Raw genomic sequence first — 16,313 nt, forward strand, 5'->3', positions numbered from 1 at the left:
TCCGAGAATATTTGTCCTTGCAGCTATTTTATAGAATTTTAAAAGAGCATTTTATCTATACCACTTCATTTATTTTCCTTGCATGACATGTTAGCCACTTTCGAATGTATTCCTCTTATTAGCATTCCTTTCATCTCGCTTTTGAGGAAAAATGCATAATACCGAGCTTTCAAACATTACCGTGTGAACTCGCCTCATTCAAGTGAAGAGGTGAACAGAAATCAGACCGGAAGTAGAGTTAGGGGGCAGGCGTGATTTGGGGGGTGGACATGCCATGGAGACAAACTGCAAATATGCTAAAATCAAGGTGCTCAGAATCATAGGATGAAGATGAGCCGATGCCGAGACTCGACCCTATTTTCTCCAAGTCCAAGTCGGCAGCTCTATGTGTACACGCCCCATCCTCTCCCGTGTACGGTTGTGAGAAGATAACCTGTATAGGGTAGCAGACTAGCAGTATTTGTTCCGTATATCTACAAGCGCCAAGGGAAACAACAGATCTGTTTCGGTCAGGTCAGTCGGCAGGTCTTTTCTATGCGGTTCAGTTCTCTCTGTTTCTCCCCCCAGAGCCTCAACGTAAGAAACGGTCAGATACTTGTTGTATGAGAGTCCCACGAGTCCGAGAAGTCAACGTACATATAGTTTTTGGAGTCGTCGGTGTCCTCACACCAAAAATAAGAACGGACGGACATACTCAAGCTCACGTCCTACATTTCCGGGAGCTTGTGCAGCGGATATTGTGATTGGTTAAACTGTTTTTTTTAAATAGATTCTTCCTTCCAAATTACACATTTCTAATTGCTTGGTATTTATTAGACACATTTTTACTTGTGTTTTTTATTGTTTTTGCCGGTACTAATTTTATTTCTTTCCGCTAGTTATTGATTGGTTCTTCTCATTGGCAGTAAATGTGTTCTTCTATTTGATTGGATGACTGTGTCATAGGTAGTAGAGCAGATGCTCGTTTAGTTCCTACGCTTTGTTTGGAAAGCTACATATCCGCAGGGCAGAACATTGTCTGCTATTGGCCACAGTCGTGTTTGTTTCTTATGTTTGGAAAATATTAGTTCCGGGTGCCATTGAGCTTTTCTGAATGGTTGTACTTTTTCTATGTCCTCCTCTGATTGGAAGGTTTCCCGGCATACAGCGATGGCGGTGTTGGACAGGCTGAGCTTTTTGCAAAAGGTAAGCAATCATTCCAGTATTTTAGTTTTTTGCTTATCGGTCTTATTGCAGCTGTCGTTCTTGGCCACATTAACATGTTGAACACGTGGGAGCCATCTTCCTAGAAGTGATTAGTAACCCCCTCCCCTTTGACTTGCTCTCGGGATATGGGGAGCGAGTGTAATTGATTTTATTTAATGCAGTTTTAAAAAAGAGCGGACTTTACCCGAAGGTGTCGGAGCGCTGTACAATAGAACCAGTTACGTTACATGAGAGAAATGTTACAAAATAGAACGTTACAAAAACAGCAGGACACAGTATCAAACACAGCAGGCAAGAGGAGGTAGGGAAAAACATAGAAGGCAAGAAAACCATATCAAACACAGCAATTTACAATGACTAACGAACTTCCTGGTGGGGTCTCAGAATGAAGGAATTAGTTCTGAAAGTGTCTTTGGAATAGAAGAGATTTGAGGTCAGCTTTGAAGATGCGGATGGAGGTGGTGGCTCAGAGCAATGGAGGAAGCGAGTTCCAGATTCTCACCGCATTACCTGAGACCGATTGAGCCACCGATTTTTCCCTTCTCAAACATCCCGAAAATTTCAGTTTGTTCGCCAGATAGCGAGGGGAGGAAGTGTGCAAGGCTTTGTGGGTGATGCAGGCCGTTTTGTTACTAGCTCTTGCCTCGATGCCTTGATCTGACAGATCAGATTTAAGAGGGTAGGAAGGTGTGTGTCCGTCCTCACAAGAAGTCCAAGCCCAAACATGTAGCACCTACAGCACAGGTTTTTACCGTGGATTTATCCCCCATCTAATTGTAAATATCTGCCTGGCTCACATAGCAATACCCTAATCGTCATCACATTCTCTCCACCTTACTCAGACCCAGCTCCTATAAGCCAAAGTTTTAAACATCACATTCACACTACCTTACTCTCCTTCATGCCCAGATTTAGTTTGAACTATTTCAAGGCATAATTAGATTCTTTTTAGCTCGCTCAGCATAACACCCAGTTCATAAATGCCAAAAGTAAGAGGAAAACGGGGGTATTTAATAGAAATAGTAAATTCCCTTAGTGTTTTTCCCCCGTAATTCTACCTTTGTTCCCAAATGTTGGTATGTATGTGATGGCATGGAGGAATATACTTTCATAAATCTAACTCCTAGGGCACGCCAACAGGTAGGACTGGGAGCAGCGTATTTCGGTTCTCCCAGCCTGGAGCCGTCACTTCAAATACATTCAATTATTTACAGTAGTAGGTGATATACATTCTAAGGATGACAAACAAGTATTGTTGTTTCAATGCTTTATATACAAATTAACAGGCAGATTACATAGAGTATGCCATTGGAAACGAGTGAAATACGACATATTTTCGCCTCTAAGGTGGGGAGAAAGAGTCTTTCTTACATAAACATCTTCATGCCCTTTTATAGGACTTTAGACAAAGACATTAATACATTCTACATGGGTACATGATTCTCAGGAAATGCACCAATAGGAATCGCGCATTAACAAACAATTTACTAGAAAATAAATTAGAAGATTCTCCCATTGAATTATATTGAATTTGCAGATAATCTCAGAATTAGTTCCGCAGTCCAATTGATGCATTATGTGACAAAGGCTTAGGACAGTTGAAACGTCTTTGGTTAGGTACAGAACGAAAAGGTCTCTGGGAGGATCGCTCAGTTTATAAGCCTGGGCTATGCAGTTCTTTATTTGGAACACGAAGAACAACAACAGTTAGCACATGATGTCGATCAAGTTAAAACAGGATGGAGGACATTGTAAACACAACTTTAGTTAAATAAGTCTCAATTGGTGATGCACTTCAATGTGTAAGGGAATCAGCTCTCATATATGATAGCTTCATTTTTTTTTCTACCGCACCCACAATTCTTGTAAACAATCTGATGAAGCAGCCACAAGCCAGGAAACTGCAACATGCTTTTCCTTACACACCAATTAAGACATGTCTCCAGATTTGCAGTCGGAGGAATCTCTCTAACTATCACTTGCCCCTGAATCCTCACTTACCATTCATTCCAAACACTGACAACAACCTCACCAACTCAACACTTATCCCAGAGAATCACTTCGAACGTCTCTTTTTTTGGTGGTTTTTTTTTGTTGCTCGTCAAACTTTTCAAACAAAAGTTAGTAAAGCACAGGACTACCATTAATCACTAAAAGAAAACAGACACTGCATTTCAATATTTAATCTAACCAACAGCTTGACCTATGACCTGTAGCCTATGTGTATGCTACATCCCCTGAATGACTTACCAGCTCTGTAGGTACCCATCTATGCTAGCTAACAACCCCTACCTTCTCTTGTACGCTCTCAGGCCTTAATCCAAAGACACTTTCATATAAAGAGTTGTACCCCAAGGGGCCAATTTAACCATCTAAATACAATTTCCGCAGTAATGTGTGCACAGCATTACAATACAGAATGTAAGGCACCGAACATCTGTCCATGCAGCTCACAAGCCCAACACCCTAAGATGGAATGAGGAAGAATCACTTTTAACCCCTTGAGTGCCCATGACGAGATGGTCTCGTCATGGGCCGCGGTTGCGCTGTGCCCATGACGAGACTATCTCGTCATGACCCCCGCCCGCTAATGAAACGCCCGGCACAGGGCGTGGAAAGGGCGGGGCACACAAGGGGTTAAACTGCAACCAACTACTCCATTGCTGTTTACAACCGTAACACGCATTTGGCAAGCCATTTCATTTATAGACAGTGTTGGCTGGACACAATGCACAAAAACTGAACACCCCCCCTAACAACTCACCCACCTCTAACGTCCTATGGTGTCAGTCCTTGGACAAATGCTCCACACTAGAGCACTTTTCCAAGCGTGCTTGAACAAGCCAACACATACGTGACCTCCACTGGCTACCCGTCGAGAAGAGAGTAACCTTCAAACTACTCACCCACGCCTACAAATCACACCACAACATCGGACCCAAATACCTCAACGAGAGAGTCTCCTTCCACGTATCCTAGAGGAACCTTCGTTCTGCATACCTCGCCCTCGCAGAAACCCCCCGCATCCGCAGAACCACAGCAGGCATAAGGGCTTTCTCCTACGTTGCAGCCAAAGCCTGGAACAAACTCCCTGTCAACATCAGACGCTCCCCCCCACACCCTCCACACCTTCAGGAAGAACCTTAAGACCTGGCTCTTCCACTGAACCGGAGCTGCACCGCCCCCCGCCCCCCATGCCAGCGCCTTGAGACCCTCACGGGTGAGTAGCACGCTTTATAAATCCCTGATTTGATTGATTGCAGTGCAGTGTCTTGACTTGTGAGTGTCTGCATGTACTGTTTGTGAGTTACATAGAATAATGATCAAAAGAAGTAATGTGATGGTGTTTGAAACGTTACTGTGGAGAGCTGGTTTTATAAGCTGTAGTTATGTAGCTTTGTTTTGTTTCCCTCCCAAGATCATTTATTGTCCGCCCTTGATTGTATGTTCTCTTCAAGACTATTTGTTCTGTGCTGGTGGTCTTATGGCGTCCCACTTGAACTGCAGTGTACTGTTGAGTACTGTTCATCACCAATAAAGAAAAGCACAAATTTACTAAACGCACCCAATGCTAATTTACCAGTTGTCACTGGGACAACCTAAACACAATCGGTGCTCAGTTCTTTAGAGTTGGCTTCAATATTTTAACAGTCTTTGAAGACGTTACATGCACACGCAGGAAGCCTCTGGAAGAAGAGAGAGATGGTCAATAACTTGGAAATACTGGACCATCGTGGACAAGGGCCTGAGACCTCCGAGGTTATTACGGGTTACACTGTATTGAAGATAAGCAAATGTCAAATACACGTGAGAAGACAAGGGTAGGACTGCAAGATTACAGCATGATGTTTCCAGGCAGCACATGTAGCAGACTGACTCCTGGGAATGGTGGACTAAGTGGTTTGTAAACAACATTTATGAATTACACTAGTTTTATAATTGCAACTTGAGCTCAGGTTAGTCTGTATCTACTTTCATGCACATTATTAACTTTGTTTACATTTCTCTAAAGGAAGAGATAGGCAACACAAGATATCTGCCATTTACATTAGTTGAACTGAAAATGCCTGTCTAATAAAACAAGGTCAGCTCAGAAATGAGCATGTGGCTCCTGCTTCAAGTAAAGCGAGGACCAGCTGTGTGCATTGTATTGCCGTAAGCTGGGAAAGGTGCATGAAGTAAAATGGTGAGTATCCTCAAAATTCTGATGCACACTGCTGTGCAGAGACCAAAGCATGTTTGGGGTCTAGCATGGGTATTATGGCCTAAGCCTGTCTGGACCCTGATCGGGGGCTGTAAGTGAGAGGTGAAAATAGTGTCCGTGAAAAAATGCCTCACCTCTCTGGCTCTTCTAACACTGGTGGCAGTAAGTTTCAAAGAGCTGTCAGGTAACGTCATGAGGGTGCAGGCGGGATGCCCTCCTTGGGGCCTGGAGGTAGCCTGGGAGTGTCTGGAGAGCATGTGCTTTTTCTGCTCGGGCACTGAAAAATGTGCAGGAAGCAAGGAAAAATGCGGCAGAGTGACGTAAAAGAAAAGTACATCTGTGACTCGGGTAAAACATGGGTCAACTCAGGCAAGTTAATAGTCCCACGGGCTGAGGTAGGGGCACAGTTGAGGTCAGAGATTGTACCATCCATGATCTCCCCCCACTGTGGGTTATTCTGTGGTTTGGCAGGAGTACTGCTTCCTGGAGGTGGCTACAGATTCTCCAAACTCCTTTTTCTCGTTGGCAGTTGCCAGCCCTACTGTTTCATTACATTCTTGTCTCCTACAGTGTCATAGATTAGTTCAGCAGATCGGTTCCATCATTCTTGTGGGGGTCCCATTCTATGTAACTGAATGCCACATTCCTAGTCACTCTATCTTCTCCTTTAGCAGTGATGATCATTGTGTTGTCTCCTTTGCCGCCGCAGTCAAGGTAGTGTGTTAGAAAGGCATGCAGCATTTTCTACATATGTGCCAATCCTTGACCAATACTGTATCACCAAGTTCGATGATAGAAGTAATTGTAATGTTTTATCTTTTGTTTTCTGCTGATGTGGTTGTTACTTTGTCATCATCGCGTTTTATTCTTGGGTGACAAGGTGGTGGTTGATGTTCACTTTATAGCTTTGGATGTGGTGTTCCTCAGGTGCTGGCTGAATGAATGGCATTGATACAGTGACACTTTGTGAAGGAGTGAGGGGTATCGAACTATACTTGGAGAAAGTTGTAGATGGCTGATTCAGTGTCCATCTTAGCTCACTATTTTCATCATTTTTTTGAGTGAAGCGTTCTACCTTATCTTTATCTTGCTGCCATCGGTGATTGATCCTCCTGTGCTTGATATTCAGTCTCTGTAAGTACTCTTGAAATTCAGCTTATTGGAGCGAGCATCCATTGTCTGTTTTGATCTCTTAAGGAATGCCATGCGTGGCTGACATTTTTCAAGTTTGGGAATATTAATCACATTTTATTGCATTGTTCTCAGCATATGCCTTGACAATATACCCCATTACAAAATCACAGAAATCTGTGCAACATGTATGTAAAACCAGCACTGAATTCAATCCATTAAAACGGAATAATATAAAACCTCAATCCCCAAATCTTACCCCCTTTCAGATAGCTTGGCAGAATTATAACTCACAAGACTAAAGCACAATGTTAATACACACTCCACTAAAATAGTGACCGACTAGAATCTGCGGGATTTCTCTTTGCTATTCAGCTTCCCAGTCGAGATCCAAGTAGTCTAAATGTTCATGGAAACTGTATGACAGATCGCTGGATGTTCTGTCCTATGGCACAAATCTAGGGCATTTTACTTGTTTAGTATATTGTAGGAGTTGAATAGGGAAGTAAGCCACTTCCTACATTGGCCCTTTGTAGTTGTGCATAAAGTGGATGAATCCTTCGTTTCTCCCGCTGGAACAATCGCCGAAATTATCATTGTCATTATCCCTAGCATTACTCCATCTCGCAATATACGCTTTCACTGGAAGAATCCCCAATCGTAACTTGGAAAATAAGCTCTGTGCCTCAGGGTATATGCCATCTAGATAGGGTTGGAACCCACAGAGAGCTTTATAGTCTAGATATCTATGTAACAAGGATTCCCTCCTACTAGTGGTGTGGGTATTTTGGAATATATACTGCCAGTAGGCTCCCTTAATCCTATTGGCTGTCTTACCATTAATGACAGTAGGATCCTCATAAATGTCCTCAAGTTTAGTCATGGGTGGTTCGATTGTGATCCCACCAAGATATTCTAGATTGTCCAGGGTAGTCAACTACCTTTCTAATAGATTCCAAATATAAACCCTCATAATTGATCCTATACACGTGAACCCAATAGACTATAGGAGCAAGGGCAATAATGTCCAAAATCGATTTAATACCCAACCCGAAATAAAGTGCCACTAGGAGCGTACCCGGTCACAGGCAAAGTAATAATCTTAAAAATATGTTCTCAGTTTTTTGGATTGTGGATACATGTATGTAACCCCAGATTTCTACTCCATGTCTTACTGCTGATACTGCCACAGCTCTACATACATGCAATATTGAACTTAGGGACTGCCCCCTAACCTTTGTCTGTACATAAAGACTGCTGCTACTGCCTGTTTTAGTGTTGCTACTGCCTTATCCCGGGATAATCAAATTAATTTACTCGTTCCAGCATGTCATTGTTCAAGGAAAGGGAACATCTTGGAGCAGAATTTGGGTCCATTATCATAACTTTGGTTTTGGTTACATTGATAATCAAATGTTTCCCCAAACAATAATCCACAAAGCCCATAACCAGCTTGTGCATCAAGAGTTTGGTGAGAGTTAACAGAACCACATAATCCACTAATAAAAGCACAGAAATCCTTGCATCCCCAAGTGTCCAGCTGTCCGACTTTAAATGATCTAGATATGGACCTATATTGTTAAAAAAAATTGTGAAAAGGATAGGCGAGCCAACACACACGCTTGATGCACACCTGTGATGATCGAAAAATTCTGTAGTTTCCCCTTTAGGCCCATACAATGCCTAAGCTACTGTGGCTTCATTTAGGCTTTTAACAAATACTGGTGCAATCCCTGCGGCCGCAGTGCCAGTCGTTGTAAGTCTTTATCTACAGAGTCAAAAGCTGACTTTAAATTGATGAACGTTCGATAGAGAGGGACTTTCATTTGTCTAACATTCTTTATACAAACAGAATACAAATGCATGGCCTGATCAGTCTTTCCAGTGCTCTTTCTTAACCCAGCCTGGTTATCAGGTAGTATTCCCCCCACAGTCAACCCATTTTGAAGACAGTTGCCTAGCAGCCTTCCGTAAATCTTGCCTATACTATCTAATGGTGATATTGGTTGGTAATTTGATGGATCCATTCTAACTCTTTTCTTAAATATTGGGACAGTTGTCACCACGGGCGCTAACAGATCTCATGACTGCATTGAACATGCTATCGAGTTGGGAACTATACAGAAAGGTCAGGACCCAGTGCATTGTTTTACTTCAGTTGCAAAAAAACATCTTTTACCTCATCATTTGAAAAGTCCCCACTACTGTTTGGGTGAGCAGGGTTAACATCTGTAGGTGACTATTTGTAGGCATTTTAGGAGCATAGAGTGCAGAAAAAATTAAAACCCAATCCTGCACCCCAATACACTTGGCCTGCTTATTCTTACCCTGGATATACCTCCATCTTATAATTGAACAGAAGTTCCTAGAGTTCTTGTACATGGATGCTTGTTTCACCTTTTCCAAAATCTTAAGCCACATTCTGCTTCTTCCCTCTGATCGGCTCTTTTTAACCTCGTCTGAAATTAATAAAAATCTCCTCTGAGTCAGTAGTAATGTGGTGCCTTGCCAAGTCATGAAGAATTCCTTTTTCTTGATCCAACATTCACAGTCAAGCCAATTCCCATTGGATTAATTACCCATCCCATAATCAGATTGTTAGAGGTCCTCAGAAGGGGGGGGGGCATTTTAACAGTAATCTGCTCAGTGCCTGTGCCCTAATATCAACCTGTTCAGACCCCGTCAACTACAGTTGCTCACTACTGTTCTAAATTGCTCAAGTCTTGGGCATAATTCTCAAAGTTTTCAGGATTCCACGTAATGGGCCTTTTAATACAAAGCTGGGATATCAAAATGTCACTAGGAATTGTATTTGTAGCCATCATTGATTTCAAAACGTCCACCATTAGGTAGATATTGGTAATTTTAAGTGGAGCAGTCAGCACTGAGCTTTGTTCCTGTATGTCAACATTCCTTCTCGGTCAGTATGGCGCTTGGGATTTGGCTGTGAAAAAGGCGTGGTGAAGGTAACACCTGCTTGACGTGTTGTCAAAGAGTATCAGGACCAAGATACCAGTCTTTCTCGCACACAAAGCTTTGGTTTTCACCTTTATTTGGTGACAGTCATGTGTTAATTGTATCGCCATTCCAATGTCTTTAATAAACTGAGCACTGCAATTTCATTTCAGGTTCCTGGTTGTATTTCCCGCCAATAAATGATTTCAAAGTCGGACACAAGGATTTTGAAAGCTCCCTTGTTTATCCTTCTGCTCAATGATTATGATGTCCGTAAAGATATAAGTACCTTTAACAAAACTATTTTTATTCACATGTCTTACATAGTAATGTAGACTTGGTAACATTTAGCATTTTCTTACATGTAGCCAATATAACAAGAATTGGCATAGCCAATAGGTCTCGCCTTTGGGAACTGCAGATTTACATTCAAGCAGCAACAAAAGGGAATGATCTGAACTAGTGCCAAATAGGAGAGTTGCTTGCTCACCTGTGGATGAATACCAGCGGGCCAGGGCACAGAGTGAAACAGGAACGTAGTGGTGGAAGGTATCCACTATCGGAAGCGCAGGCATAAATCTTTGCATGCTGATGATAGTGTAGCAGGAAGTTAAAGGCAGCTGTGCCTGTGCGGGTCACGTACTCTAAAGCAGCTGGGGGCAGGAACTAGACTGCTGAATGGAGCGATGTGTCCTGTGTCCGACCGAGTGACGTAGGCAAGCTAATGTGAGCCATCAGCCGATGCATGTAGCAGCGGCTTCATGGGGAGACCTACGGGCTGCCTGAAAAGAAGATAGGAAGTGTTGCATGTGGAAGTTCACAAAGGAAGCAAATTAAAACTCCATGAAGCGCTATCCACAAGCTGAGAATTAGCTTCAGAAGATAATACGTACACACAAGGTGCCTAAATGAAGACCGCAGTTCCAACGGGTGCATGTCACGTAGTGAGGTGTGGGGAAATCCACACAGGGAGCACATGAACAATGGCGTGTGCTAGGTGCCAGAGGCCACCAACGCCATCTCCTAGATGCACCACCACTGGCACGCATGCCATCTCCTAGATGCACCACCACTGGCACCCATGCCATCTCCTAGATGCACCACCACTAGCGCCCATGCCATCTCCTAGATGCACCACCACTGGCGCCCATGCTATCTCCTAGATTCACTACCACTGGTGCCCATGTCATATCCTAGATGCACCCCATGCTGTGGAGTGAACACTGCATAACCCAAACATTACATTGTAGACAATTTTTATAGTTCTCTTTCTTTGCCCAGGTTCGGCTTAAATCTCAGTGCTGGCGAGTGTAGGTAACTACAGTGTGCTTTTATGCAGAGTTTGCACGTCAGCCTGATGCATGCAACGGGGATAAGGAATGCACCCCATGTGATAATACCAGCTTGCTTGTGGGTGGCTTCCTCCCTTCAAAGTAAAGGCCCGAACAATGAAAGATGGCAAGCTCCTGTACTGTGCTTGTGGAGTATGTCTCAATCTACACAGGTCTGTGGTGCACTTGAGGGGTGCGGTGTACACAACCCGTGGCCCTGCCGCCTACTGGGACTTGTAATGTAGAATGCTAGCCAGGTGATTGTGCGCACATTGCTGCTGTTCACTGAGAGTGTGGCTCTCCACATACGTTCTGACAGCACATTGATGTGTGGATGCGTTGGTGACTCGTGTGTTTGTGATGTGCGCGTGACACAATCGTGTCATGGAGAGGCTTTCTCCACACGCCGCTTTGCAGACTTTCACATTTGTGCCTCAGGTTTGGTCAGCGTGTGAAGAACAGTGCCTTGGAGAGAGGCTGTCTTTGTGCACTACCGCATGCGTTTGGGCTGTGCACACAATGGTGCCAAAGACACGGTTTTGCTTACACATGGGTGTTTCGTATATGTACACGTTCCCTGAAATTTGGCTTTCTCCACGCACTGTCTCACTGATCCTGTGAGTTCGCGGCGCGCAGTCGCACACAAAGGTAATTTAGAGGAAGTTTCTCTTCACTTCCAGCCTGTAAGTATGTTAGTGGCATAGAATACGCTATCGGTGTGCATCGCATGACGCAGTGGCGCGTGCCACTAGCCAGGCACTAACTTGCTGGCTCGTGTGTGTCTGCTCTGCACACACTATGGTGTGGTGGACTGCGTCTCTCTGAATGGACAGCCTGTCCCTCTGTCAGCTGGTGGGGTACACCCATTGGCGTCTTGGAAGAGGCTCTCTTCACACACGTCCCAGGCAGCAGGGTGATTTACAGCCAGCCACACCGAGTGAGGAAAAAAAGAACCAGAGATACAGACTTTTTTGGGATCCGGATGCAATAAGATGGTTTCTTTCTCATTCGTAATATTTTTGTGGTTTTAAGAAGAGTGGGGACATCCTACATACACGTAATGCTCCTCGCACTATCAGTGGGGCTGAATTTTTTATTTTTTTTATTTTTTTAATGTGACCATACTTATTCTCACACATTTTCGTACTGTAAGTAAAAGCAATTCATGCACTGTGTATTGTTCTAGTGTGATGAGCATTTGCTATGTTCTGCAAGTAGCCATTCAAGTTTAAATAAATGACATATATCCTACATTTGAGTGTACCCGATGTGTTAACTTGTTCCCCACAATTTTAGCAACAGACGCTTAAAATATAAAAGAAAACCACGTGGGGCGACGTACCTTTTTATTGAATATGCGGACTTGCTCGAGTTGTTACGAATGTATGGTTTACCATAGTATCCTATTTTTCTTCGGAGTAGCCCCCAGTAAAAAGAAGTAGAATTTCCGCATATGCCTTGTCTTAAATGTGCTCGGTATGTCCCCAGGGTGTCTTGCAGAACAAGCCAGGCCAATCTGCTGCTTCGGTTTACAAAAGTGACGCCTTGTAGCAGCTGTAAAGAAAAGTTTTGCGATTAGGCACAAACCTTATGTATATTCAAAAAGTCACCATGTCGACCCTTTATTTTTAATTTGAGTACTTTTTTGCCCCAATGGCAGATTGAGCTACTTGTGGATTATTGTAAAGTCGTTGGCGGTGGTAAAAGAGCTTTATTCTTCACTCTCTTCTGACGTACTGGCTGTAGTAAACTCACATGAAGCAATTGATGCTTTCTTGTGCATCAGCCTGCATGATTTTCGTCTGTCCGGGTCTAACACCCTCGGTGGGTGAAAATCAACTGAAACTGTTCCTACAACTGGGAAGCGTTTGACCTTAGTTGGTACTGACCGGTCACCAACCCAACATGTTATGGATTATAGTTGGAGGCGAAGGGCTTTCAGTTATTTAAACAAAGAAAAACAAAGGCGCCGCAGATAAAGTGCACAAAATAGCTTGTTCCTTCCAACCTACACATAAAATGTTTAATGAGACAACTTACCTTGGAACTTGTATACCCCGAAGGTCTTTTTCCTTATCCTCAGGTCGTTGGCGGTTTATTTTGGGGCAACATAATCCATGTGATCTTTTTCTGTACTGGCACAGCGAGTTGCGCTGTACTCGTACTAGCTAAAGGTAGCGGGAGCTGTTCTTTTCGTCCCAGTTATCTAGTCTCCTCTCATTAATACGAACAGCAGGCAGGACGAGCGGAACGGCATCCTCTTTCGGCCTCCGCGTTGCTGCGAATTTCGCTGTGGAGGTTTCCTTTTGTTTTTTCTTCTTGCATCCTCTGCAGCGTAGAATTGTTGGGAAACAGAGGCTGTGCTAATGTGCTCTAGATGTCCTACAACATAAAGAATGATGAGCATGCCATTTATTAAAGCCGATATCATACCCTGGAAAAACCCGGATGTCAGGGTCAGCTGGACGGTTTTCACATCGCATTGTATGTCCTACAATCAAAACCTAAAGGAGCTGGGTTTAAAATGACAGAACTGTCCACACGCATTTTCAGCCAAATTTAAAATCTAGTTTCCTGCCTCCTCATCTTCAGAGCAGCAAACTGCGGCTCTTTTTCATTCTGCAAAATCTGTGTATTGGGAGATTACTGCACACACCACTCCATTATATAAAACAAGCCCGGAAGTGGTGCGCAAGCACGCTTGTGCCCGCCACTGCAGGAGAAGACCGCCATCTGTTTCTAATTAACGGGCGCGATAATTGGAAACAGATGGCGCTCATGCTCGCTCCCAAGCACCCTAGGCCACAGTAGAGAGAAGGCAGAACATGCACCTGCTTTGGACCAATTGCGTGCTGTCTTTCTTAGAAAGAAGCATGCAAAGGCCAATAGCGGGTGAAAAGAAAAAAAAAAAGCACACGCCTGTGTTTGGAGTTTAAAAGCCCTTACTTAAAGTCTCGCAGAGCAGCGCATGCGCGTTGGCTCAGGCGAGACCTAAAAAAGGAGATACCAGGCTGAGTTTCAGAGCTGGCAACCACCACTTTGTTGGCTTTGACTCTTCAATCTGTGAGTAGAGAGTTTACTGTCCTCCATGGCACATCTAGCAAAAGTGACAGGCACCAATTTGTCTGGTTTTTGTTTTTTTAATAAAAGTAACACTACACCAAAGTGTTTGGCATCTACTCCTGTCAGTCCGGTTAATTCAGTGGCTTTTGGGGATTTAAAATACTTAAATAAGTCATTACATTTGGAAAAGAGCTATGAAAACCTTGTCCCGGCATTCTGACTAGGACCATGCTGACTTGCTCTCTGTTGTCTCAGTGGTTCAGTAAGAGTGGCGAATCTCCGAGAGTGCGTAGTCTGCTAATTCAAACTAAATGCCAAAGTGAATTCCCGAGACACTGATGCTGACTTAATGCTCTACATCCTACAAAACGTAAGAGCGAACGTACTCCCTGTTGAACTTGTTTTCAATTAGGATTAGTTGGTTATGGTGAAATTCTCACATCTTTCACTTTGTCTTTACATCACCACATTCAGACTCTCATTCTGTGTACTGGGATGGTGGTATTTTATGTTTATCGTTCATGTTAGCCCAGTATTGGTTCATGTATTCCCTTTCGAAAAATCTATCCTGCAGAGGAGTTTCCAAATTTTAATCTCTTATATGTTCTGAGACCCACATAAGTAAGTAATGTAGTACTGCATCTGCTTTCTTCATTAAGTGGTTGCTGGTAGCTGCATTGATGTGAAGCTTGGAAAACCACTTTACTCTATTGACTGAAGCAAACAAACTCTCTTGATGGCCTTGTTACAAAGCTGCATGTCTATACAAATTCTAACCGTGTCCATCTGTGTGGATTTCTTTGCCACAAAAATGAGAGTTGCCGTGAGTGCGAGGTTTGGCGTCTTCTCAATGATTCTTGTTGCTTCCAACTTATAATTTCAGCTTTAATGTGGGCTGTGAAGTGTAATTTTTCGGTGGTGTCTCTGTGCTACTCGGCGTACAGTCAGGCTACTATGTAGATAAATGGGACAAGTCATGAAGTGTCCCAGGCCTGTGAATAGGCACTGAAATTCATGACTAATATATTCAAGTTAGCATGTGCGCTTTCAGCTTAAAGTATAGATAACACAGTGCCTTTTCAGTGCTGTATCTTATCAGGGGGCTTGTGCCCATGTCTGGTATATAAAAATTCACTTTCAGTGTTTGCAGTTCATTCTGGGTGTCTGTTTCAAAAGTCACAGCCCACGAAAATATGTAAATGTGGGTCATGGTTTTCACCAATTCCTAAAGCTTTACCCAGAACAATTGTTGGTGGACCATGACGTTGTTATACCTTCTTGTTTTGATGAGGGCAGGGATAAAATCAATCCGTGTCACCTTTTGCTAGGGTTTCCTGGGTAGTACCATTTCTGTCTAGAAACCAGAGCAGGAATATGTTACCTTTGTCATCATCATTTTGGAGCTGAGATCAGAATGTTTGTTGCACCACTCTAGAAGGGATGGTGGTTCCCTGTGTGGTTAGGGCGGAATCTCTGCTTTGGCTGGACACACATCCAGGACAGGCATCATTCCCACTCTGACATACAGCTCCCAGAAAGGAATGTTGTTTTTTGTTTGTCATTTTTACGAGTGCAGTTTTCATCTTTGTATCACATGTAAGACACAGTTTATGTCACCTGTCCGGAGCGAGGATCGCGCCCTAGTTCAGTCTCCTTAGGCCCAAGACTTGCAGCGTGTGATTAATTTGCACCCTGTCCTCTTTTTCTTGGTCATCATTGGAAAATGTGCTGGTCATTTCTCTCGTGACTTTGAAATACTTGTTCTGTCAGCTCAGCCACATGCTCTATCTGGATGCAGCCGCAGCAGCAGTGGGTTCCAGTACACTAAATGGTTGCATTAGGTTCACAATTTGCCCAGATCCCCCTTCTTCCAGGGCTAGCAGCGTGAGTACATTGCCTAGCGCCTTGGACATAGTGTTTGGAGTCAAGGCCTTCAAGTTATCAATTTTGTTTTATCCTTTGGACAAGTAGGCCCAACCCCCCGCAGTACAAACCAATTGGCTGCCTGTTCACAGTATAACATTATGGATATGTGAAAGAGCAATATCTGCAGTTGAGGTATTGTTTCTACGCATATGTTTATGTCGTTAGAACTTGTATTCATGGTGCATTAATGCAGTCTTTATTAATATGGGAATCCTGTAAAGAAATGCTGTGAGCTTAGCTTACACTACTGACAGTGATTCCAGTTAAAAAATGTGTACACACGTTTGCAAATGTTAGCAATTTGAGACTACCTACCATGCTCCTAAGAATGCCCTCTGATTAAATGCAGATAGTTACAGAAGTGTGATATCAAGATTGCATTTTATTTCGAAGCAAAGAATCATCACACAAAAAATAGCAACTATAAGAAAAACGTTTTGCCAAACTGTACAATTTTAGGTACCATTTCTTTGAGGCATCCTATAGTAAATGTGTTT

The 16,313-nt window shown here is 43.3% G+C and overlaps 1 protein-coding gene across 2 annotated transcripts in view; it reads left to right on the top strand.

Annotated features, from left to right (window-relative positions):
* Window positions 1–253: 253 nt before the first annotated feature.
* The window catches only part of TEPSIN (TEPSIN adaptor related protein complex 4 accessory protein), a 241,623-nt gene continuing 225,563 nt past the window's right edge, over window positions 254–16,313 (top strand). The window contains exons 1-2 of one of the 2 annotated variants that reach the window (XM_085617396.1): window positions 254–513; window positions 1,132–1,185. In XM_085617396.1, the coding sequence (XP_085473522.1) occupies window positions 1,150–1,185 (36 nt within the window). In that variant the 5' untranslated portion in view covers window positions 254–513; window positions 1,132–1,149. Of the gene's footprint in view, window positions 514–940; window positions 1,186–16,313 lie in introns of those variants that run through there. The other variant, XM_085617395.1, reaches the window with a different exon arrangement.

This window comes from Triturus cristatus, chromosome 7 (genome assembly GCF_964204655.1).
Source record: "Triturus cristatus chromosome 7, aTriCri1.1, whole genome shotgun sequence".
NCBI classification, from domain to species: domain Eukaryota; kingdom Metazoa; phylum Chordata; class Amphibia; order Caudata; family Salamandridae; genus Triturus; species Triturus cristatus.